Source organism: Bactrocera latifrons, unplaced genomic scaffold (assembly GCF_001853355.1).
Source record: "Bactrocera latifrons isolate USDA-ARS-PBARC rearing strain unplaced genomic scaffold, ASM185335v1 scaffold_777, whole genome shotgun sequence".
Classification (NCBI taxonomy): domain Eukaryota; kingdom Metazoa; phylum Arthropoda; class Insecta; order Diptera; family Tephritidae; genus Bactrocera; species Bactrocera latifrons.
Window position 1 is genome coordinate 14731 of NW_017537464.1, and position 25980 is coordinate 40710.

The 25980-nt window shown below is 39.3% G+C and overlaps 1 protein-coding gene across 1 annotated transcript in view; it reads right to left on the reverse strand.

Moving 5' to 3' along the window:
* LOC108976543 (homogentisate 1,2-dioxygenase-like) overlaps positions 1–25568 on the reverse strand; it is a gene marked incomplete at its 3' end in the record, with an annotated part of 35128 nt that extends 9560 nt beyond the window's left edge. Inside the window, 3 exon segments of the mRNA XM_018945740.1 lie at positions 11011–11188; positions 11561–11830; positions 25493–25568. Of these exon segments, the coding sequence (XP_018801285.1) occupies positions 11011–11188; positions 11561–11827 (445 nt within the window).
* Between the last annotated feature and the right edge of the window lie 412 nt (positions 25569–25980).

Here is a 25980-nt window from a genome sequence, read left to right on the forward strand (position 1 = left end):
AACAACTGATGAGTCGACGTTGCGAGTTTTCGAGAGAAAAGTTCTGCGAAAGATTTATGGTCCTTTGCGCGTTGGCCACGGCGAATATCGCATTCGATGAAACGATGAGCTGTACGAGATATACGACGATATTGACATAGTTCAGCGAATTAAAAGACAGCGGCTACGGCGGCTAGGTCATGTTGTCCGGATGAACGAAAACGCTCCAGCTGTGAAAGTATTCGACGCAGTACCCGCCGGGGGAAGCAGAGGAAGAGGAAGACCTCCACTCCGTTGGAAGGACCAAGTGGAGAAGGACTTGGCTTCACTTGGAATATCTAATTGGCGCCACGTAGCGAAAAGAAGAAACGACTGGCGCGCTGTTGTTAACTCGGCTATAATCGCGTAATGGGTGTCTACGCCAATCAAGAAGAAAAAGAAGTGACCCAATAGAGGGCAGCGCAGAAGACGAAGAGGATAAGGACCAGCTAAAAATGGAGGCCACAGGCCTCAAGCTGGACGCAAACAAATTAGTTTGTAATCTTTCTGGCGAGCGACCAACAACTTGTATATTATTCTTGATACAGGAGCTATTTGACTGCAGACGTTAACATACGAAGGTTTGACGACGAAAAGCTGCTATTACAAAAGAGAGCCGAACGATTTTCTACTCGACTTGCACTGAGAGCACTCGTCAGCAACACGATATTATAGAACTGTTGGACGGCATTTCAAGCTCTATATGTACAGCTGCTAACGAAACTATTGGTTTTTGGATAATGCAAAAGAACAGCTACGACGAGGAGTGCCGTGTTACAGGGGAGAGAAAACAGACTACTTACCGCATCGCATCGTTATGATCAATCACAACACGTGAGTGATGGCATAGATACTGAGAATTGAAGAAGGAAGCGAGACACATTTTCAGCAATTAACGGATGATCAGAGCATACTAAAATTAACTAGGTAACACTTCTTCCGCCTGCTGAATGGAAGTGAAGCAAGTTCCCTAATTGATGACGATGGAGCAGACGCTCTATTGCCGGCCATGAATAAGACMGAATAGCAGCTACCCGTCTGAAGAAAAGAAAATCGTCACAATACGGCTGTGTAAGCTAACATTGATCCACACCAAAAGCTGTCAAGACTGGGAGGGATCTTCCCGAGCCGTTAGATACCAAACGAGGTTTCAGACTAAGGCTGCAAAACTAAACAGAGAAGGTACCTCATTGCCTTAACAACCGCACCGTTAGTTCTGCTTTTTCCAGATTGGATAAGGAATTTATTATTCCCGGTCTGCTATATAGTGCAGAGGTATGGACAACGACAACAGCTGATGACTCCACATTAACAGTTTTCGGAGGAAGGTTCTGCGGAACATTTATGGTCCTATGCGCATTGGCCACGGTGAATATCTCATATGATGGAATGATGAGCTGAATGAGATACACGACGACATTGACATAGTTCAGCAAATTATAAGACAGCAGCAACACTGACTAGGTCACTCGAAGGAGGAAGCAGAGGAAGACCAGGTGGAGAAGGACCCGGCTTCGCTYGCAATCACCAAATGATTTCCTCATTGCAAAAAGTAGAAACGACTGACGCGCTGTAACTGCGTGAGCGGTTTCTACGCCAGTAAAACAGAAAAAGAAGAAGTAAGAAGGAAGGCATATCCACTGACAAAATCCTTATGGGCATTCAGTCTAATTTCCWTCTTATTAAAAATATGGAGAAGATCGTGAATTATTAAATAAGGTCTAAGGCGCTGAAAGTTACACCCCTGCATTTTAACTAGCGTGCTTACGGAGCAGGCATCTCAATTCGGGAATACAGAGTTCACTGGAATGAGGGGAAGTAATGTTATGCGCCTTCATAGACATCGAAGATGATTTTGACAACACGTCTCATACGAGTTTAGAAGGAGCACTGAAGAAAAATCTTGTGGAAGCACCGGTATGTAGATGGATAGAAGCAGTACTGCGTATCAGAATAGCCGAAACCATAGTTGGGGATACCAAGATTCATCTCGACACATCAAGGTGCTGCCCATTGGGCGGAGTGATATCCCACTTGTTACGGGCCCCGCAGAGCACGACCCACTACTTCTGCTAACTAACAATGGGATCCGCTTTCAAGTGTATTTGGATGACAATATTATTATAGCAGAGGCAAATTTGAGGACACTCTCCGCGAGTTAGTACAAAGAGGTTAACAACTGGATAAAAGGTGTTGCATTTAGGTTGAACTGCATATAACCCCCTCGCATACGACCATAGTCTTTGCCCGGCCTCAGTAACCTAACCCTTGGGGGAAGAGAGGTAGAGATGACTAATATGGTCAAAGATACTAATAACACTAGCCGACAATGGATTTTGCTCTGAAATAAAAATTATATATAGTTTGGTTCCTGTTAGTATGTATATCATTAGAAAAATAACATTAAAAAAATCCTTAGGTCCAATTACGATAATATTATTTTTTTTTAATGACTAAAAAAATACCTGTTCAACAATTTAAAAATTGTTTTTTTTTCACATTCAGACGTCTTTATCTCGTCTAAGCGTTATTTATTCCTGCTATATTTTGACATTTTTCATTTACGTCGTTAACTCGTGCGCATCTCAGTTGTTTCCCATTGTTTTTGCATTAAATCGTTTAATATAATGTCCAGAAAGTGTAAAAATTTGCCAGATTTATTTTGTTCTCTGTGTGGAGGCTTTATTCCACGCTCAAGTTCGAAGAAGTTTTCGCCGCGACTGTTGTTAGCGTATCGTTCGTACTTTGGATTCGGCGCTGAAGAAAGTCTAAGTAAACCTTGGAGTCCGAGTTTTTTGTGTTCAAGATGTTCACGGTACCTCGTATGGTGGCTCCCAGGTACTCACACACCATTGCTGTTTACTATGCCAGCTATATGGCGAGAACAACAAAATCATGTAAATGATTGTTATTTTTGTCTAACGAACATTACTGGAATGAAGTCGACGTCTAAAAATATTATAAAGTACCCAGATGTGTCGTCTATGTCAAAACAAGTTACCCTACAAATTCCAACGACCTCAACTTCTAATGAACCGTCAACTTCTCGTGGTAGTTGTGGCTTAGAAAGTAGTGTTGATGTTTATGCTTCCGACCACACCGATTTTGACGRCGATGACTACGAGCCACCACCAACAAGTTCAACAACAAAGCCACATCTGATAACTCAAAGCGAACTTAATGATCTGATTCGTGACCTTTATTTACCAAAAGAGAAATCAGAACTTTTAGCTTCTAGACTAAAACAGTGGAATTTATTGCATCCAGAGACAAGAATCTGTAATTATCGGAAACGACGTAGTAGTGTTGTGGATTTCTTTGAAAAGGAAAACGATCTAGTCTATTGCATGTATATGGGCTTATGAAAAAAATGTTTTGTACCTATTCACCTGATCAGTGGAGACTATTTATTGATTCATCGAAAATAAGTTTGAAGGCGGTTTTGTTACATAACGGTAACGAACTTCCATCTGTACCTCTAGCGCATGTAGTACATATCAAAGAAACCTATGAAAATATCAAAAATCTACTATAAAAAAACAGTATGATAAACATTCTTGGAAAATTTGTTCTGATTTAAAAGTAGTTTTTTGTGGGATGTTACTAGGTATGCAAGCTGGTTAAACAAAATTGTGCTGTTTTATGTGCGGATGGGATAGCAGAGCTCGAASCAAACACTATATCCAAAAAGAGTGGCCAAAAAGAACAGACTATGTACCTAATCAGAAAACTGTGTCTAATCTTCGTCTTGTTGAACCCGAGAATATTGTATTGCCACCTCTTCATATAAAATTAGGCTTAATGAAAAATTTTGGATAAAGCGGGAGAAGGTTTTCAATACCTTAAAAGTATATTTCCGAGACTTAGTGATGCGAAATTAAAAGAAGGGATTTTTGTGGGCCCAGACATACGACAAGTTATGAAGGATTAAAACTTTGTCTCTAAACTAAATACGCTAGAAAAAAAAGCATGGCTTTCATTTGTTGAGGTTGCAAAAAATTTTTTGGGTAACACCAAATCACCCGATTATGAAGAACTCATATCAAGCCTATTGACGAATTTTCAGGCTTTAGGGTGTAACATGTCCCTGAAAATACATTTCCTACATTCGTACTTGGATTTCTTTCCTCCCAATTTAGGTGCAGTCAGTTATGAACATGGGGAGAGATTTCACCAAGACATATTGAGTATGGAGAAAAGGTATCAAGGCAAATGGACTTCTAGCATGCTGGCAGACTATTGCTGGATATGTTTACGTGATAATCCTGACTACCAATACAGCGGAAGTTCAAAAAAGTACAAGAAAATATAAATTGAGGGATAAAAATTTGTAATATTCAATAAATTTTTTGCAAAAACTTTACTTTTATTTTTCTCTTAACCTGGACCTAGCAATTTTTTTCTTATTCTAATTATATATGTACCTTATCAAAGCAACATAAAAAAACAAGTTTGCTTTCAGAGCAGAAAAAAAAATGTCAAAATTGTCGGCTAGTGTAAGTGGTGTGCAATCGATCAGGTAAATCCTGATTCAGAAAGCCAAAGACTGTTAGTTGATTGTTCATCATGATAGTGCATCATGGTAATAATTTTTGGGCGGCATGTTCGACGGCAGCACTTAAGGTGATATTTAAATTCAAACGTCTTCACCTAGTAATAAGCCACGTAGCCAAACGCACACTGCTTTAAATGACAGCAAAAAAGTTTGGTACAACTAAGGTAATCTCATCCCGTCGTATGAAGGACTTATGTCGTTTGATACTACTGGCTTTTCTCCCAAAAGGATAGCATTACCAAAAATGTAAACTTCCTCAGGAAGTTCAAGATTACCCTTAGCAGTAAAGCTAAATGAATTGATTACACTATCGAGCTATTGCTTAGGGATAGTACGATCTCCAATGGCTCGAAATTGGCGCAAGAGTCGCAGGACCACGAACCAAACTCTTCATACCTATGAGTAATTCTCCGAGCATATTCCAAGCAGTGGTCTTTGCTATAAGTCAGTGCGTAGAGATAAACATACAATGCAACTATCGCAATTATAAGTTATACTCACTATACACTAAAAGCGATCTCTGCATGCGAGATTTATTATCTATTGCTGCAAGACTTTGTAGAACGACTGAACAGACTATCAGATCCTAACCCAGTTTTGCATGGTTGCCCTTTTACAATGATAAGGCTGGGAATGAACAGGTTGATGAGCTCGCTCGCTCCGCAGCATCCATCAACATTAGAGTGGGTCGATACCGGACATTTTTCGATTCGGGATTTCTAATAGTGCGAAAAAGTTGCCTTAGTACTTCCTGATTCCAATGCAACTTTTTGTTTTGAGATCGGATTGCATCTTCAACCCCAACTCCGGCCTTGAAATTTCGGAAATTCGCCTAAAATCGTGAAATTGTCTACCTAGCGCCTCAAATACGCATCTCATGGCAAAATGTATAAAACAAAAGTTATTTGTCACGTCATTTGTTCATGGCTTCATGGTCGTAGGACAAACTGTTCGCCAGATACGAGCTGATCTTGCATTGGAATCAGGAAGTACGAAGGCAACTTTTTCGCACTATTAGAAATCCCGAATCGAAGAAATTCCGGAATCGACCCACCCTAATCAACATGGTAGGACCTGAACCATTCATCGCGGTTGTACTCCTTACCATAAAAGAGCTGCGCCTCAAAGATGAAGGAGTAGGTAAGGCGAGTATTGGCAACAATTCCATGGCCATTTCAAGTTGCTAATCGGTGGTCGCAACCTTATAAGGTTTAACTATGTAATCATCCTCCCAACGGGAAAACTCAGGTTCCTTGTCGCATTCTAAACTTGCCACGATAAGCTCAAGAAGCATTAATATAACATGGGCTTCTTGTGCAAATCACCTGTTCTAGAACACCTGCTAATGGGCTGCATATGTAGATGCAGGATAAAGGCCTTTTGATATATGTTCGAAATGGAGTTCACTTCGCTCCTAGCAGTATATTGGAATATATCAATATTTTGGAGCTAAATGGGACATAGTGACTTAGGAAAGTGTACATAGATCTTACGTCTTAATTTAAACTTAGTGAAGATAGAGAGTTTTCGCCGAGAGAGGACTTTACTTCTCAATTGCCCGTATAGTCCGAAGTAGTATCTGTTATCAAGAGATATTCTGCGTTGGATTTCGAGGTCGATGTTGTTGTGGGTATTGCTGGTATGCTGGTTTCAAGATAGAAGAAATTAACTACGACTTCGATGTTATAACTGTCAGTAGTGACGTGGGTGCCTAGTCGAGAATTTTACAACTGTTTGTTTGACGGCAGGAGATATTTCGTCTTGCCCTCGTTCACTACCAGACCCATTTGATTCACTTCCTTATCCATTCTGGAAAAAACAGAAGTAACGGTGCAGTTGTTACGACCAATGATATCAATATCATCGGTAAAGTCAGTTTACACAGCCGCATAAAGGCAGCTCCTTTTCGTGCTCTCAAAAGCAGCTTTCCGATGAAGAGGTGGTGTGTCGATTCTCTTTTCACAGGTATTTTCCAAGATTTGGCACATGGTGAATATCTGGCCAGTTCTTGATTCGCCAGGCCTAAATCCACACTGATAACTTCCAATAAGTTTATTGACTGTAGGCTTTAATCTTATACGTGATATTGAGGAGCATAATCTCACGGTAGTTGGCGTAGACTTTGGGCTCTCCCTTTTTGTGACTTGGGCAGAGCACACTTAATTTCCAATCTTAAGGCATGTTAGGCCCTTAGTCTACAAAGAAGCTGATGCATGCTCTTTATCATTTCTTCGCAGCCGTGTTTGAATGACTCGACCTGTAAACCATCGGCGCCGATTTGTTGTTTTTCAAGACGAGCAATTGCTATTCGAACATCGTTATCAGTTTGGGAATCGATTTCTCCTGACGTTATACTTTCACTGCTATTCAGCAGATTGGAGAAGTGTTCCCTCCATAATTTTAGTATGCTCTAGGCCTCTGTCGGTAGATCACCTCTGGGGGTTCTGCAAGAGTAAAAACGCACGTCTAAAACATTTGAGACGTGTTTTCCATCTATCACAACATAACAGATCTGGTTGGTGGCTTTTCGATCCGAGCACAGCCAGGTGCAAAAGTAACTTAAGTGGGCATACTTCCCTTACATTACAATTTTATATATGTAACTACTAGCTGACCCCGTTATTCTGCGTGAAATTATGTACTTTGAAATGAAAAGAAAGTTAAATTTATCATTTAATTTTTTCCAATGTAACGCAGCTTGTTAAACAACATTTTTAGGTTTCTGTTCCGGTGTACAGAAAATATGGTTATCCATTTCGTGAGCATGCCACCTACGGATATAACTGGCCATGTGAAAAACATATGATAGCATTTCCAAATTTCTGCCACACTCTATGCGACCATCCTTGTGTCCTGTTGATTGTCATCTCAAATGCAATGTTTACTGGAAACGGAATACTTGAACTAAAATGGCAAATCGTTAAAACTCAAAGGAATTCGTAGAATCAAGCAGTCAGATTCAATTATACAGTTTCGGCGCAAGAAGATTGCTAAACATAATAACGACAGACTCAACTTTGAAACGCAAATAATGCGGTGGCATACCAAGCCTCTCCAAAGAATTTCAGAAATTCCACTGGATAATTCACGGCGTCGTCTTCGTTGTTAAGACGAGCGATCGATTTGTATGAGCGCAAGTCTCCCGGAATTTGCCTTTCATCTTTCGTGAATTGATTGCTTTCGCAGTGTATGCCAATATGTATGCCTTTGCGTTTTGCCGTCGGCATTTCCATATTGACATGTAAAAATAATTATGATATGAGTATAATTTTGTATGAATGCATGCATAGTACTATTTACAGTAAATTTTCACTTGAATATTCAATAATTTTATTTGATTTTTACATAATATACTATACTAATAGTAGTAATAAAAATTGAATTTATCACAACAATAATAAATACATACATATATCGGCTATGATATTAATTTTATTATTTGCTCATATGTATACGCATGTGCGCGTTCAAAAAATCAAATCATGGTTTTATCACTTATACATATTACATGTGCGCGCATTAATCTGCTTGTTCATACATTCATATATACTTATATGTACATACATATATTTGTATACACTTCCGAACAAATCATACATAAGCATGCATACATACATACATATGCGTACAAATGTGAATATGTAACCAACAAAAAATTGAAGCATTGTTCTACAAAAACAACAATTGCTCAAATAGCAGAAGCATCAAAATCCAATTTGCCAGCCGAATTAGCGAAGCTCAAATGTACTAAATTAAGACCCCGAATGAGCCTCACAATTTCATTCCGCGTCAGTGAGGTCCGAAAGCACAAAAACAAAATTAAGTGTTGACCTTCTTCTCAAATTTCATTAAATGAACTTTTGATGGTAGGTCCAACCATCCAAGAAGAGTTATACTCAACTCTTCTTCGTTTTCGCTTACATAAGTATGCACTAATAGAGGACATTACTAAAATGTACCGCCAAATAATTATGCATGAATAAGACAGAAACTATCAGATCATTTGGTGYAGAGAGCATCCCTCAGAGCAAATTCAGAATTTTCTACTTAACACCGTCACTTACTGCCCATATCTTGCAACTGAGTGTTTAAAAATGTTCAGCAATGCTAATACAACTAAATACCATCTCGTTTCATTGACCATTAAAAAAGACTTTTGTGTTAATGATTTATTAACAGGATATGAAAGTTTTGAGTCTCTAGATTTTATAAGAAGTGAAGTAATTAAAATATTAAACATGGCCGAATTCATCTTAACGAAGTGGTTTTTGAACCACCCTAAAATTTTTCGACAGTAATTGCACTGAAAAGTCATTAAGTCTCAACGAAAAACTCAACTAAAACACTAGGAATCCGAAAGGCTTCCGAAAGAAGATTTGCTCGATTTGTTTTGTATGCCAATTTTAATGATTTAGCTCGCAGACGAAACATACTGTCAGCATATGCCCGAATTTTCGATCCTCTTGGATTATTAGCCCCACTAGTTACCAAAGCAAACATCTTATTGAAAGAGCTTTAGATCCGAAAACTAGATTGGGATGAGTTTCCATTGCATCTGGACACTTGCTGGCAAAATTTCTAAACCAATCTACTGCAGCAGTCATCAATTCCTCGGTACGTAAAAGAGAGCTATCCTGAATACATGTCATCTCTGACGCTTCAATAAAAGTGTACGAATGCTGCATATACAGACATACAAAGCCAATATGCTAGTGGTGTCAAATGTACGCTACATCTAGAGTAGTTTCACTGATGACCACGTCTCTTCCGCATCTCGAGCTCTCGGCAGCACATCTTGTTGCCAAATTATGGTCACGAATTGCGCCAATGTTGAATCGACGATTCGAAAAAATATATTTTGGACAGACTCTGAAATCTTATTGCATTGGATAAAAACGCATCCATTGTAACTCCTTCATTTATTTCAAGTTCTTTTCTTCAGTTTTATCGATGGTTAAGAGTGATTAGTAACAAATATAACCGACCCTAAATAATAGCGAAATTGGAAAATTACTATCAAAAATTTCTCATGTTCATAGATTTTGTATGGTGCTTACCTAAATAAATGGCGGCAAAACCGATATTTGTAAAATTAGATTTTGACAGACTGTTAGGAAGTAGTTTTTTTTAATTTCTCCACGCGTGATTTTTAATACTTGTAGAAATAAATGTAAGTAAATTTTATCACATTCATAAATCAATTCGAGCAATATTTCAGATCGATAGCTGATAGGCTAATTCGCCTAGATACATAAGTAGACAGACGGACATGCCTAATTCAACTAAGCTCGTCGAGCTGATCACTTAGTTATGTATACGACTAACAATTCTCATAGTTTTATATATGAAAGCAAAAAACTTTTTCGTTAAATTTATCGCGTTTTTAGTACTAGATATACCGTACCGTTGTATGGGGAGTGATTGAGGTTACCCTTCGATTTTCCATTTTCACACAATCGATAGAAGTTCTTATAAGATTTAGACTCAGCAAATTTGCTGTTTGTTTCAAAGTTTTTGCCCATAGACGCCCATTTTCTACTGCGATCCTCTGTGACAAATTAGAGTTTTACTCATATATTTATGCATAGTTTTCGGTTATTGGCGTTTGTTTTGGGCATGTCAGTGGAAATAAGTTAGTGACATTTTATTAATCAAAAATATTAAAAATTAAAATCAAAGCACATTAAGATATAGACAAATCAATTGAAAGATAGTGAGCTATACAAAATTTTTCATTTAATTTTTTTCATTTCATTTCATTTACACTATAACTAAAATTAATATTTTTTTTTTAACACGAAGATTAGTCGGTGCATCAAGTGAAAAACAATAAAATCGCCCGCTTTTGTATAGCACAGAAAACCTAATTTGTGTTTTACCCATTAAACGTAATAAATTAAAAACTATAATTATAATTAGATAATATAATTTAGTTTACTTAGGCTTACTAAAAACATAAAAAAATTAAGTTGAAGAAAATCCCGAGCGAACGAAAAAGTCCGAAAAAAATTTAAGAAATTATAGTGGTAAGGTTTGCGTGTCCACGAGTGTATGTAAATAACCCTACATCTATACCTACACCTTTTAGGTAATACGTTAGGTGAACAAAACTATTATACTCTGTAGCAAAAGGTTGCAAGAATATAAAAAAACATGGTAATTTTCAATGATCGATATGAGGATTCGGCAGAAAAGTTTTTCAAATGATATATATGACTGAAATTGGGAAACTACAATAGAAATTTCCAAAAATTTGTTAATGTTAATCATTGTAAAACAAGTACTTCCTAAGTACATAAAAAGCGATTCGCTCATTAAATTTATGACTATTTATATTCAGTAATAATAATTATTGTTCGTTTTTAACCATTTGTAGACTTAATCCAATCACAGTTGGAGTGCGTTCATCAGGCATCCAATTATAAAATTCTGCTTACCAACCAAAAAGTCACCATCGCTATTATAAAAAGCGATTTTCTCCATGGAAGTAGTGCAACTGTAAATATGTATTGCTATGCCATGATGACTATGTTCACCCCCTGAACCGCATATCGTGTGTAAACCTTCGACAAAATTTACGTCGTCTAACGGCATATCAAAAGGCTTCCAACGCATCTGTAATACACACATTATTTTTAATAATCAAATTTTCTAGGTTAATTAAACTTAATATATTCAAAATTTACATAACATTCTAATAACTTAAAAATTAACTAGCAAAATATATTCACAAAAATTACAAAAGTTTTCATAAGTAACTAAAATAAAAATGTTACGATTTAATTGATTTCAAATTTGACGTGTATTGTATTTTAAGCGTATGACAAGATTTCGAGATATCAGATATTTTTAGAATTTACTCTCCCTACAAAAAAAATATTTTCTATTAGAACCGCTCTTCTAAATCGAGGACAATAAATAAGCACTTTTTAAATGTTTTCTGGATTTTACCTTATTTAAAAAGTTTATGATAGTAAGTTTTCTTACCTGATTGGGATTTGGAAGTTGTTCATTCCAATTGTTATTTAGTCCCGTTTTACCAATAAAAGGTTTAAACGGTTCGTGCAATACACTAGGACGTATTCTGTATAACCACGATCTTAAATTTTCCTTACGAGGAGCAGTAAAAGCAGTTCCTGATATTTGTTCCGCATATAAACCATAAGGACAGTTCTGTGGAGAGTTTTGACCTAAGGGTAAAGAGCCAGAGCATCTTTTATCTTCTGACGAAAAGTAAGATCCAAACCCATTCATGTACTAGAAAGAAAAGTTTTTCGAAAAATTAATAAATTCATATATGTAGGCTTTATACTGTAAAAATAAGTTGAACATGTTATAAATCTCTATAAGGGCTATACAGTCATTTTGCGACTGTGATATTGTATATTGTTTCTAGCTAATTCTGAGTTGTAAAACCGAAAATGATAATAAAAATTTCCTAATAAAAGTCATAACTCTTTAATTTTTTTATGATTTTTCAAGGCATGTAGGGGTTAAACCACCACACCGCAATGTAAAGCGGCCTTTTTGTAAGTACAACTGTAAACGCGTTTCAACTTTGGTATCGATCTGCTGATTACCAAACAAGTTTTGCGTTCCAAGGTTGTTAATATGTGCAAGAGATAAAAAAATTCTTGCGCGAACTCATACGCGGAATGTCGTATCAGCTTAGGTCTAATATATTTTTGCTGTTCTGCATACGACCACAAAAATATTTAATGTGAAGCAGCAACTTTCAACGGCAAAATATAAATATGCTGCAGAGAAGCGAAACCCATAATAATTACAAACTCTTCTGACGAAATAGCAGCCACAAGTTAGAAACACATTTGCTATAGATTTTTGTGAAAGGTTCATCGAAGCGAATATAACGTAAGACACAATTAGCAATCCAAGAACGCAGAGCTTTAAAAGCTGGCCGCTGTTTTCGACAAGCTTTTTACGCATTGTTGACATTCTGCGCATCGTACATTTTCGGATACGTACACGTGTTGACATTTAAAAATCTTCTTGTATTCTTTCACTCCATAAGTGTATTGCAGATAAGTGCATCAAGTGTGAAAATTTGTTTAATATGGCCCCCGGGCCGCCCAACCTTGGGGATAACAGGTTTACATTGCTTGCCCCTGGATCCCAGCCAAAAAGAAAGAAACCCACCTACTCCCCCCTCAACTTTTCTGACCTGCCGCAGGCCAAGAAAGAAAACCCGAACTATTTCATTAATGCAACGGACTCAAACAAGCCAATTTCGAAGTATTCTTGCTTCGCTGTCCACAAAGCCTTAGAAGCTATTAGCAAAGAAATCATCTAAATTTCTGAGTTGCATGCTGGCAATCTTCTGCTGCTGGTAAAAAATAACCAAATTGCCCAAAAGTTTATTTCAGCGAAAAAACTTCCTGGTGTATGTGAAATTGAAGCGAAATACCATGACAACCTCAATAGCGTGAAAGGTACAATCTTTGCTSCCTGTCTCAACAATGTCAGCGAGAAAGAGGTAAACGAAAACATGAAAAGACAAGGTGTAGTCGATGTTTACAAATTTACTAGGCGGACGGAGGGAGTACCACTACCCCAACCCACGTTTTACTTACTTTTGATCTTTTTGAGTTACCTGAAAAGGTAGAAGTATCTTGGTGAAGTGCAAAAGTAAAACCCTATTACCCCAACCCAATGCGATGCAAATCTTGCCAACTGCTTGGGCATACCGCTAAACGATGCAATAAACCTCCCGTGTGTGCTTCTTGCAGTCTTCCTATTCATTCTTTACCTTGCACGCGCACACTATGTGCAAACTGCTCAGGAGATCGCCCATCCTCTGCCAACACTTGCCCAAAATATGTGCAAACGAAGGAGATACTAAWAATAAAATGTCAAAATAAATGCTCCATGAGAGAAGCAATTAAACTCTAGAAAGCACAATCACCATCAATATTGAACACTTCTTTCGCCGTAGTTGCCAGAGAAGCACAGCTGTCAAATAGTAACGTTAAGTCAACCTCCAATTCTCTTGATATACSAACACATTTTTTAGTCAACAAATCACCCATTACGACTTCACGCGATCTTTCTTCCAACAACTCACCACCGGAAAACTCACCTCAAAACATCAGCAATCAACAAGTCAGCAATAGCTCAGCCTCCACTTTCACTCCTGTTCCACAGTCTTTCAAACACACACAACTAAACCTCGAATCAACTCTCGCCAACATTATCGTTCATCCAACTCCTATCAATATAACGCAGGTTCACCTGCATTCTCAACAGAGACAACTGATACCTCCGTTATCAATCTCTGTCTCACGCAAAACAATTCAGATGACAAAGCCATCAACAATGCTCTGATCATGTCAGTAGACGATCACTAAGTATCCACCACTCTCAACATAGCATACAAACACCTCCTTAGCAATCTCTTCTAGCAATAATGTTTAATATCCTACAGTGGAATATGCACGGATACTACAACAACTTTCACGAATTGGATATACTAATTAAAGAATACGCTCCAAGTTTTATTTCCCTTCAGGAAACTAACCTTGCTGCGGGCAAGTCTGCGGCGGCGCCTAATCAATACCAAAGTTACTTTTACAACTTGCCTCAAAATCAAACTAGCAAGCAAGGCATCGCCATTTTAATTAAGAAGTCCATACCACACAAACAAATCCCTATATCTTCAAATATAGAAACAATAGCAATAGAAATCTCATTATCTTTCCAATTTCAATTATTCACTTTATATACCACCTTCACAAAATTTTTCTGGCAGCGACTTAGTAAATATTTTTCGGACGATATCCACAAATATCAGGGGTTCTATGATTGAAGACTTAATCTTCTCTGAAAACCTTATTATACTGAATGATAACAAACCAACACACTTTTCCACACAAAAAACATTCACCACTGTAGACCTTACAATCTGTTCCTCTAACATTGCACCTAAATTAACGACAAACACCCTTTCCCATCTGCATGGCAGTGATCATTACCCTATCTTTACATCCCTTTCCACTCCTTTCACTTCTAAAAGCCCACAGAAGCCAAGGTTTATTATAGGAAAAGCTAACTAGGACATGTTTGGAACGACTGCTTCCAGACTTTGCGCGGACCGTCCTTGCACTCCCAATATCAGCAGGGAAGCTGCCACAATTACAAAAACCATTCGCATATCAGCCCATCTGTCTATTCCACAAACCAATCCCAAAGTTCATAAAAAGATCGGGCCCCACTGGTCCTCTGAACTGTCTCAATTACGAAACGAAAAAAGATTTCTTTGGACGGAGCATAAGCGAACAAGGTCAAATTTAAATTTAATGCTATACAAAAAGGCAAATGCGATCTTTAGGAAAAAACTCAAACAACTCAAAAGGGAGTGCTTAAACAAGTTCTCCGAGTCCATTAATCATCAAACAAATCCAAAAAAAGCATGGTCCGATATTAAACGACTTTCTGGCACTAATCCTCAATCGCATATTACTTCAATTAATAGAGCACATGGCCCTATCGTTGACCACAAGCAAGTAGCGAATCACTTCGCAAAGTACTGGTCCAATTATTCACACGATTCAAATTTCCACCCTACTTTCCTTTCAGAGAAGAACAAATGCCTCAACAGTAGTTCCAAGAGTCGCCCTACAACTCCTGGCATAACCGACTGCAAGATCAATAACGTTGAATTCGAATCAACTCTATCTTCTCTAAGTGGGAGAACCCCCGGGGCTGACAGAATATCATATAATATGTTTCAACACTTACCCCCATGTATGAGTACAATATTGTTAATATTATATAACAACATCTTAAGCCAAGGTACGTTTCCTTAGGCTTGGAAGCACGCAGTTGTTGTCCCCATTCCAAAAATTATATTCATGGCATGCCTTAACCAAAAATTCCATGAGCCCTCAGCAATTGGCTTACAATGACGGGCAAAGCACCTGCATCTTCAGCCTTAGCAAACAGAAACCACCTCTMTGCACTTAGCATTGACCTCGAAAAGGCCTCCGATCGGGTTGGAGTCCACGTTGTACTACGGCAACTCGAAAAATGGGGCATTGGGTGCCATATTCTAAGACTCATTCAGTCATTTCTCACAAATCGAAGATTCGTCTGCAAAGTCAACAACACATTGTCAGACCCGTTTACTCTCCATAACGGAATACCCCAGGGGTCTCCCTTCTCTGTATCCCTTTTTATCGCTGCTTTTAATGAAGTAAGCCATATAATTAATAAATATATAAATATTGATCATATCTGCTATGCTGATGATGTGTTGATTTTCGGTAAACTGAAAGATTTAAATATTGCTAAACGGGACTTCACAAATATTCTTAGGGATCTCAATATATGGTCCGAATCTTCGGGCGCCAATGTCGCTGTAAATAAATGCAAAAATTTCCACATTTGTCGCAAGCACTTCCAAAATCGCCCACCAAATTCGTCCTAGTGGAAGCCGGCTTACCCACAATCGAAGAGAGATTCGAACTTAATTTAATGAAACTTATACCTAAGCTTTTTACATGTCACAACAGTACTCTTTACGAAACAGTAAAATCGGACCTCCAAAGGGAAATTAATCCTGGACGCAAATCGACAATTTCAACTCGCCAGAAAGCTTGGAATCACCATGCCATCACTACGGCAGAGAGAAGTATTTCCTACCTGGCAGATAAAGCATACATCGTACATTTTAAGCTTGGAGAAATTCAACAAAAGTCACACCAATCTCGCCATTTATCAACAACTCTTTGCTGAGTCTACAACTCCTCTTCTCCCTGAATGGACTCTAATCTTCACGGACGGATCCAAAACCGAGACAAGTACATCATTCGCAGTTGTCGACGACAAAGGAGCACCAATTAAGGTTGGAATCCTGCCAAGCTACGCCTCCGATAACACAGCAGAAGCCGCAGCGATCCTCAACGCTATTATTTTCGCTTCAAATTCCAAATTGAAAGCAATTATTTGTACAGATAGCAAATCAACTATATCAGCGGTCTTAAATGTTATGAATAAATCTAACATCATTTCTTGCATCCGGAGCAAATTAGCTGAAAACAGCGCCAACATAAAACTAATGTGGATTCCAGGCCAAGCCGGCATACGCGGGAATGAACTGGCAGATAAACGCGCTAAACTAGCGGCTAGTGAACCGCTCGTTACGTTTGACTTTCTTTGAGAATAAAGACTTATATAAGATGGCACACCAACACAACCAAGACACATCCAGCACCAATACACTTAAATAACCCAGATAGGAGCAAACCAACCTATCCACCAAACTGTCGATGTAACGATGTTAAATCATTTGTCCGCCTATGTTTAGGGCGCACAATAGCCACCCATTCGTACTTTCTCAATCGGTCCAGTTCGCCTTACTGCCAACATTGCCCGGGGGCTTCACTAACAGTACATCACCTGCTCGACGAATGCCACCATTTCACAGGAATCAGGAGGACTATCTTCGATAAGCAAACACCTACAACACTTTTGAAAACTACGTCTCTCGAGAACGTTACAAAAATATCAAAATATCTGGATAAATGCGGTCTAAAACATTTAATATGACATCGTACCTATTTACTTTGTGAAAGATTAAAGCCCACTATAATCGATTAATATCTGTGATGATCCCCATAAGTAACTTGTCAGAATAATCAAAATGCAAACAGGAGTTTTGTTCTGTGACCTGCTCTGAGACAAAATGTCTCAAATAGTGACTGAATTGCGCTATTAGTTTCAATAAAATATTGCACATTTTGGTCAATACAAGAGTTTAGAATTTTATAAGGGATAGGGGAGATCTCTATGATTGCATTAACTTGCAATATTATCAGTCACTCACACAAAGCGCGATAACCACTTTTTAAATGAGTTGTCGGAGCAGGTTAAACCGAAAAGAAAAGTATTCCCCAGAAAACACTTTTTTGCATACATTTGTTCTGATTTTTTCTTTCAAAATTTTGAGTCTTTTATTTCAAATAACAAAAAATAAATATTGATTTACATAACACAAAGAATCAGTTTTAAGTTTTCAGCATTGAAACAAAGAAATTCGATCAAATCAAATTATCTCAAATACTTGCTCGAAATTTTTATATCTCTATGAAATTTTATTGAACGATTTTTCTTTGGACCATGTTCTCCAAAAGAAAATTTTAAAAAGTCTTACTGAATAAAGTTTGCAGTAAAACGTCGAGATTCCGAACTTTTCAACTCTTCAATTTCAGGTGCGTTATTGCTTTTGTCACAGCTGAAAGCCGTATTTAAAAAAATGTAATAAAATCTTCCTTTCTTTTTTTTTATATAATTAATAATATTGTTATCTATGCTACTAGATCAAGAAAATACGTCAAGCTACCTGGCTGTCTCCGGATCGAAAATATCGCAACCAGATCGGTCACGTTGGGATAGACGGAAGGCACGTCTCCAGTGTTCTAGACGTGCGTACGCTCCTAAAATCGACTCGGACCACTGTCTTGTTGCAGCCAAGATTCGCACCCGCCTCTGTGCAGCAAAAAGCGCACGTCAACAAACACAAGGAAGGTTCGTCATTGAGCAGCTGCAATCAAAACAGACAGCCGGACGATTTTCTACTCGGCTCGGACTCCTGCTCTCTGGGGGCATTCGTCAATAACTCCTTAAAAGGGATCTGTGGTACGGCATTTCTAATTCCTTACGTATAGCTGCTACCGAAACCTTGGTTATCGGAACATGCAAAAAAACAGCTGGTACGAGGAGGAGTGCCGCGCCGCAGCGGAGAGAAAACAGGCTGCCTACCTCGCTACGTTACGGTGGACCCCAACACTTGCGGGCTTGGATAGATACCGAAAGTTGAAGAAGAAAGCGAGACGCATTTGCAGACTGAAAAAGAAGGAGGCCGAAATGCGTGAGTATGAAAAGGTAAGCTGGCCGATGGGGGTACTGCTCGAAAACTATACGAAAGATTGCGGCGACTTACACAAGGTTTCAGGACCGGATCATAGTCTTGTAGAACCTCTAAAGGTGATCTAATCACCGATACCTGAAGCTGGAGGGAACACTTCTCTAGCTTGCTGAATGGCAGTAAACGTMAAGCGTCAGGAGAAGGCGAAACCGATTCCCCAATCGATGACGATGGAGCACACGTTCCTCTGTCCGACCATGAAGAGGTTCGAATAGTTAAGAACAACAAAGCGGAATATTGAACCACAGAGGCGAAGAAGTGATAAGGAGCATGCATCAACTTCTTTGTAAAATATGGTCGGACGAAAGCATTCCCAACGATTGGAATTTCAGCGTGATCTCAGCGTKATATTGATATCATTGGCCTGAACACCCGCGCCATTAGTTCTGCTTTCTCTAGACTGGACAAGAGAGCAAAGCAAATGGGTCTGACAGTGAACGAGGGCAAGACTCGCGACTTGGCTCTCACGTCACTGCTGATAGTCATAACTTTGAAGTTATATTTGGCAGCCAGCATAAACACCATCAACAATATCAGCCTGGAAATACATCGCAGGAAAACTCTTGCCAACAGGTGCTACTTCGGACTGAGTAGGCAATTGTAAAGTAAAGTCCTCTTTCGACGAACAAAAACCAAACTCTATAAGTCGCTCATAATACCCGTCCTACTATATGCTGCAGAGGCTTGGACGATGACATCAACTGATGAGTCGGCGTTTCGAGTTATCGAGAGAAAAGTTCTGCGAAAGATTTATGGTCCATTGYATGGCATTGGCCACTGCGAATATCGTATTCGATGGAACGATGTGTACAGCTCATCGTATACTCAGGTATACGACGATATTGACTAATTCAGCGAATCAAAAGACAGCAGCTACCCTGGCTAGGTCATCATAAGTAGCGAAAAGATGAAATGACTGGCGCGCTGTTGTTAATTTAGCTATAATCGCGTGAGCGGTGTCTTCGCCCGTAAATAAGAAGAATTTGATGGTAGTAACATCTGGCATAGTAACATTGGCTAATTATTTTTTTGAGAAGTCAGAAGAAACACTTGGGGGTGCGGCTCGGTATTATGAATGTCAATAAGTTAATAGCTGTTTTAATGCCCACTGTATATAGTATATTATGTACAGAGTTGGGCCTAGCACCCTACCTTGAGGTCACCAGCCCTTATTACTCGTTTTTCTGATATGAAGTCTTCACTTTAACTTTGACTCCAAAGTTTTATGCAATTCGTAAGATAAAACGTTTTTGATTTTCAATAAAGGCCTTCGTGCCAGAACTTATCGAACGCCTGATCCACATCTAGAAAAATACTTGAAAAGTACTCTCTGTGCTCGAATGCTTTTCTGATTTCGTTGGAAATTCTATATGCTTGCTCTACAGTGCCGTGTTTAGCACGAAGCCCGAATTGTTGCGTTGGTATTATATTATTTTTGTGGAGGAAGGGAGTTATCTTTGGCAGTAATATTTTTCAWATTGTAACGAAGCTTTTTGCTGCCCCTGCTTCTAACAAGTATAATTTGCTGAGGTATCCTCGCCGTGTCCAGGGTTCGTTACAATAAATTTGTAAACACTGGGGCTCTTCTGCGAATCGTACTTTATTTTATTTAACTTATATAAAATAATTAAAGTTTCAAAATTGTCTCGAGGAAAGTGCTGTCAGGGTAACGGTTCCGTGTGGTCTGTTAGGGCAATATCGTTTCCCGCTCCGCTGTGCTCCTGGGTACTAAACGACTTGCTGTTCTGTACCACGGCGATCAATCTCGGCTACTTCTACCGGCTCTCGCGTGGGCTTCGCTGACGATATCCTGCGACGTGCTACGACGACTACGCTCAACTACTTCTGCCGCTCATGTTGGCTTCACTGACGATATTCTGTCCAACCACTTTTGTTGCGTAAAGTTACCGGACCACGGAAGACTGCGTCAGCGACCGCGATGTTAAAGGTTGAGTTGGTCAGAAGATAAACTCACTACAAAGTTCACCCTTAGCAGATGGCGTTCACAAGACAGGGTAGCAAGACTTGCTAGAGGATAAACTCAGTGCGTAGTCACAGTCCCGTGCTGACTGAACCAAGCCTGAGCTACATGCTAATACATTCGCAACATGTTACGTTAGGATAGCGTGTATTGCAGGGATGGCGTGTGGTGCTGGCAGTGGCGTGGTTTTACCGCTGCGTATGCATGCTTGTTGTTGTTTCGTCTGCTTGCATGATTTCTCCGTCTCCGTGGTTATCCCGATGTATTGCTTGCGTGCCGTGTTTTTACCGCATTCTTGTTGTCGTTTCATATTCTTGTGTTTCTAGAAGTGGCGTGGTCTTTCCGTTGTGTTGTGAACAATAGCGTGTGCCTTTATGGTTTGTGTGGACTAAATTCTGTATAGACATTTAGTTCTCACACACCACAAATTTGTGTTTACAATGGTCTTTTGGCTTAAACAAGAAAAATTCTAAGATTTACGGTAATAAGTTTATCGACATTTTATATCTTATATCGTTKTTTTGTTTTTTATTTTAAACTTGTTTCATGTTTTTTTCCAATTAATTACAGTTAAATTTTGTGTTCTTTTTGTTTTTCACATAAATTCAGTTTTTTTCATATAAATTATTTTTTTTTTGTTTTTTATAATATACCTTAGCAGTGTATAATAATATATTTTAATTCAAAGTATAAAAGTAAAAAAATGCCTTAGGGTCCTTCAATTGTCGTGGTTGTGGTTGTGGCCTTATCCCTCATCCAGGATTCTGCTGCCCATATCTGGTGGGGGTGAAAGCAGACTGTGGCAAATGGTTATTGTGGCACCTGTGAAAGCATCTTCCCTGCAGGTCTCTGCTGTCCTTCTTTATAATTCTGGCAGGACTTACACTGGCGTACGTACTGGCTAATGTCGCGGTACATTCCTGGCCAGAGATACCGGTTGGCGACTCGGGCTACTGTCCGGCATATGTCCATGTGTCTGGCACTAGGTATATAAGTTAGCACAGGTAACCAAACATCCGGCAAAAATATCACTTGTACCGAATTTGCTGACGGCGCGTCTGCACATTAATAAAAACTCAATACCGCATTAAGTATGCATCCGGCCAGTATGCTGATCGAACACTTTTTAGCCTTGCGCGTGACAACAACAAAATAAACGCAAGGCAGCAAAGAATTGGGTAAACAGTTGCTAGTGTAAGCAAATAAGCAGTCACTCGGCCAATAACGTGCAGCAACTAAAGTTAGGGCAAAGTAGTGTAGGTATTTAGACGCTAACGTCGCTCTTATGTAGTCAGTTATTTCAACTCTTCCGCTGAGACCGGCTGCCCTTGGGATTACCAAGGGAAATAAAATTTACTAAAATTCTAAAGGAATTGTTTTACTGGCGCCCAACGTGGGCCCAAACGAAAAAATCCTTATAAAAGGACACGCGAGTTTGGCCGTGGGTTCGGACCCACCTCCTTAATAGTTTAAATAAAACCATCAGTGCCACCATAGAAGTGCCACCAAATATTATGAGCTAAAAATTTTAAACCATCAGTACCACCATAGGAGTGCCACCAAATATTATTTCTTAAACCATCAGTGCCACCATAGAAGTGCCATTTATGAACTAAAATTTTAAATAAAACCATCAGTGCCACCACAGAAGTGCCACCAAATATTATGAGCTAAAAATCCATAGGGGTGCCACAATAAATAAACCGCCAAGCATTGCGAGAAAATTGTTTAAGTGAAATCATCACTGCCACCATAAAGGTACTACAGTAAAAAAATTACCAAAAAATTTTTTGCGAAACGTGTAGATAAGAACGTTAAGCACTACAATAAAATCATCAATAAATCATCAAGCCCCGCAGAGGCGTTTCGAGGGTCAATAATCAAGCATCAATCATCCACTGAAGACCGAGAACAAATTAACATGGGAATATTTATGTAAGTAGAAAGTTCAGCAGCTACTATTCTGAGAATTCCATTCAAGAGTAAAATAGTAATCGAATCAGATAATTTGATAAATTGTTAAAATAAATACAATTACAAATACAAAATCAGAGATTTTTTTTAAATTCTAAACGATGGACTCTCAAACCCTCCAGATCCTTCTTAATACCGCAATCCGTACGGCAACGGAACATTCAAGGCAGGAATTCCAGACCCGCATTGAAGAGTTGACAAACAGGTTAGCCAGAATTGAAACTCCAACCCAGGTCGTCCAATGTGAACCAGTCACAATCCAACCAAACGTAGTGTGTGACGAATCTTTGGATCTGGTAAAAACCATGCCAGAATTCAAGGGCGACCCTACCCGCTATGTATCTTGGAGGCAAGCCGCGCACACTGCCTATAARGTKTTTGAAAATTTCCAGGGTAGCTCTAGGCACTACCAAGCCGTGGGCATCATCRGGAATAWGGTGGTAGGCGCAGCAGACGGTGTTCTGTCKWCCTTTAACACCATTTTAAATTTTCATGCAATTATTTCACGGCTAGACTTCGTCTACGCCGATAAGAGGCCTATCCATTTGATAGAGCAGGAACTCTCCACTTTGAGACAGGGTAAACTTTCAGTGATAGGATTCTACGATGAGGTTGAAAGGAAGCTGACCCTAATAATTAACAAAACCATTATGACCCATGGTGGAAATGCCACACTAATAGAATCACTCAATAATAAGTATCGCGAAGACGCTCTTCGTGTTTTTATCTCAGGACTCAATCGTCTTTTGTGCGAYATATTGTTTTCCTCCAGGCCTAGCGATCTCCCCTCTGTATTAGCTTTAGCACAGGAACTTGAATCAAATCAAGCTAGGTCAATGTTTGCCCTGTCTTTTAGCAGGCAAACAATTCAGGCTCCCAACCAATTTTCATATTTACCACAATACCGAACGATTCGGCCTGACCAACAGCGACAAACTCAGGCACAAAGGGTCGTACCAATGGATGTAGATCCATCGCTCTCAAGGTTCAGACAAAATGGACCCCCACCAATAAACAGGAATGATGAGAGGGTCCATCAAGGAGCCTATCCAAGGGCTCCTCGTCCGGGTATTGGCAACCCCAGTGGCTTGTCCAACCGAAACACCACTCAAACCTTCGGAAAACAGTTACCACATTTTTTTAGTAGGGAAAGGCCAGAGAAAAGACCACACGGGAGTGGCCAGCAGGTACTACCAAAGGTACAAAGGATAAACAACCTTACCCATGAGCAGGATGAGTCTAAAGGAGAATATTGGAATAATGACAATAATGATAACTACCACCAGAGCGAGGTTTATGAAGAATTTAAAACAGTCGAATATCAAAACGAAGCAAATGACGAGGTGAATTTTTTAGGGCAAAATCCCTCTTACCCTACATCGAACGGACAAGCGGGGGAAGAGATATAAAATTCCTTATCGACACTGGTGCCGCGAAGAATTACATAAGATATCTCAACGATCTAAAGGGAATCAAACCCGCAAACCGCACTTTCACAGCCAAATCCATCCACTGCACCACTGAAATTGACAAATATTGTACCATCAACATTTTTAACAAAAATTCTAGATTTTTTATCCTACCCAACCTGGACACTTTCGACGGTATCATAGGTTTTGACCTATTAAACGAAGTGAACGGTAAAATAGATTGTAAAAACGGTCTTCTTGGTTATAAAGGTGGACAGGAAAGGCTCTTTTATCACTATTGCCCGGACGTGAATAAATTAATAGAAACAAACGTGAGCGAGTTGGATATTCTTAAATTATTGCAACAACACGCTAAAGTTTTCGCGGACCCCAATGAAGCTCTACCCTATAACACCAATATCATTGGAGCAATAAGGACCACCGATGACCTTCCGGTTTACTCGAGAAGCTACCCATACCCCACAGCTTCAGCCGATTTTGTCAATAAGGATTTCGAACCTCTTGCGTGATGGTATAATAAGACCATCCCGCTCTCCTTATAATAATCCGATTTGGGTTGTAAGAAAAAGGGCGTCGATGAAGATGGCAATAGGAAGTCCAGACTCGTGATAGATTTTAGAAAACTGAATAGCAAAACGGTTAGTGACAAGTATCCAATCCCGGATACTTCTGTAATTCTGGCTAACATTGGAAATGCCAGGTTTTTTTTCAACAATAGACCTAAAGTCCGGCTTCCACCAAATTATGTTAGCTGAAAGAGATCGGGAAAAAACAGCATTCTCAGTCAATAACGGCAAATACGAGTTCTGTAGGCTCCCTTTTGGCTTAAAAAATGCGCCCAGCATCTTCCAGATGGCTATCGATGACGTATTAAGAGAAGAAATCGGTAAAATATGCCATGTCTACGTGGACGATGTGATAATTTTTTCAGAAAGTGCTGAGCAACATTCAAAGGACGTAGACCAGGTACTACACAAACTTCATGCCGCTAACATGCGGGTGTCCGCTGACAAATCCAAATTTTTTCAGGAAAGCCTCGAATTTCTGWGCTTTACAGTGTTTAAAGAAGGTATAAAGATATATCCCGCTAAAGTCAGGGACATTTTGGACTTCGCTGTCACCAAATCCTTGAGAGCCTTACGCTCATTCTTGGGATTGGCCGGCTATTACAGACGATTCGTAAAGGACTACGCTGCGATTACAAAGCCCCTAACAAAATACTCGCGTGGGGAAAATGGAAATATCGGTGCTAACCAATCCCGGAAAATCGAAATAACATTAGATGAAGAAGCACTTAACGCCTTTGGTAGAATTAAAAAGACTCTTGCATCAGAGGATGTACTGCTCCTTTACCTAGACTACAAGCAGCCCTTTGATCTGACAACGGACGCCTCTTCACATGCCATAGGCGCTGTTTTGTCGCAAAACGGCAGACCTATCACCATGATCTCGAGAACTATGTCTCAGACAGAAGAAATCTATGCAACCAATGAAAGAGAGCTCTTGGCAATCGTGTGGGCCCTACAAAAATTACGTAACTATTTGTACGGCGTAAAACACTTAAACATTTATACAGATCATCAACCACTCACCTTCGCTCTGTCCGATAAAACCCCAAATGCAAAGATGAATAGGAGTCGCGCTTTTATTGAGGAGTTTTCACCCAAGTTTCACTACAAACCCGGTAAAGAAAACTTTGTCGCCGATGCACTTTCCCGGCAATACATAAATGCCACCAACAGCGAGTTGCCACTCACTCAAGCAATACCTAAAGTAGAGAACCCCATTAATTGTTTCCGAACTCAGATTATTCTGGAAGAGGGAGCCAAATTACCGGTTAGCACGTCGATCCTCTTTAAGACATCGAATATCGTTCAGTAAAATACAGGATTTACTGAAATCCATTAAGCAATGTGTTAACCCGAACATCGTTAACGGGTTGCCATGCGAACTCCACACAATGGCACTGATCCAAAGCGAACTTACCACATCTTTCCCGGGAATAAAGTTCCGTCACGCAACTTGTGTTGGAAAAAAACTGTTTGCACGCTTTGAGATATCCTGGCTTGTAACAAACAAT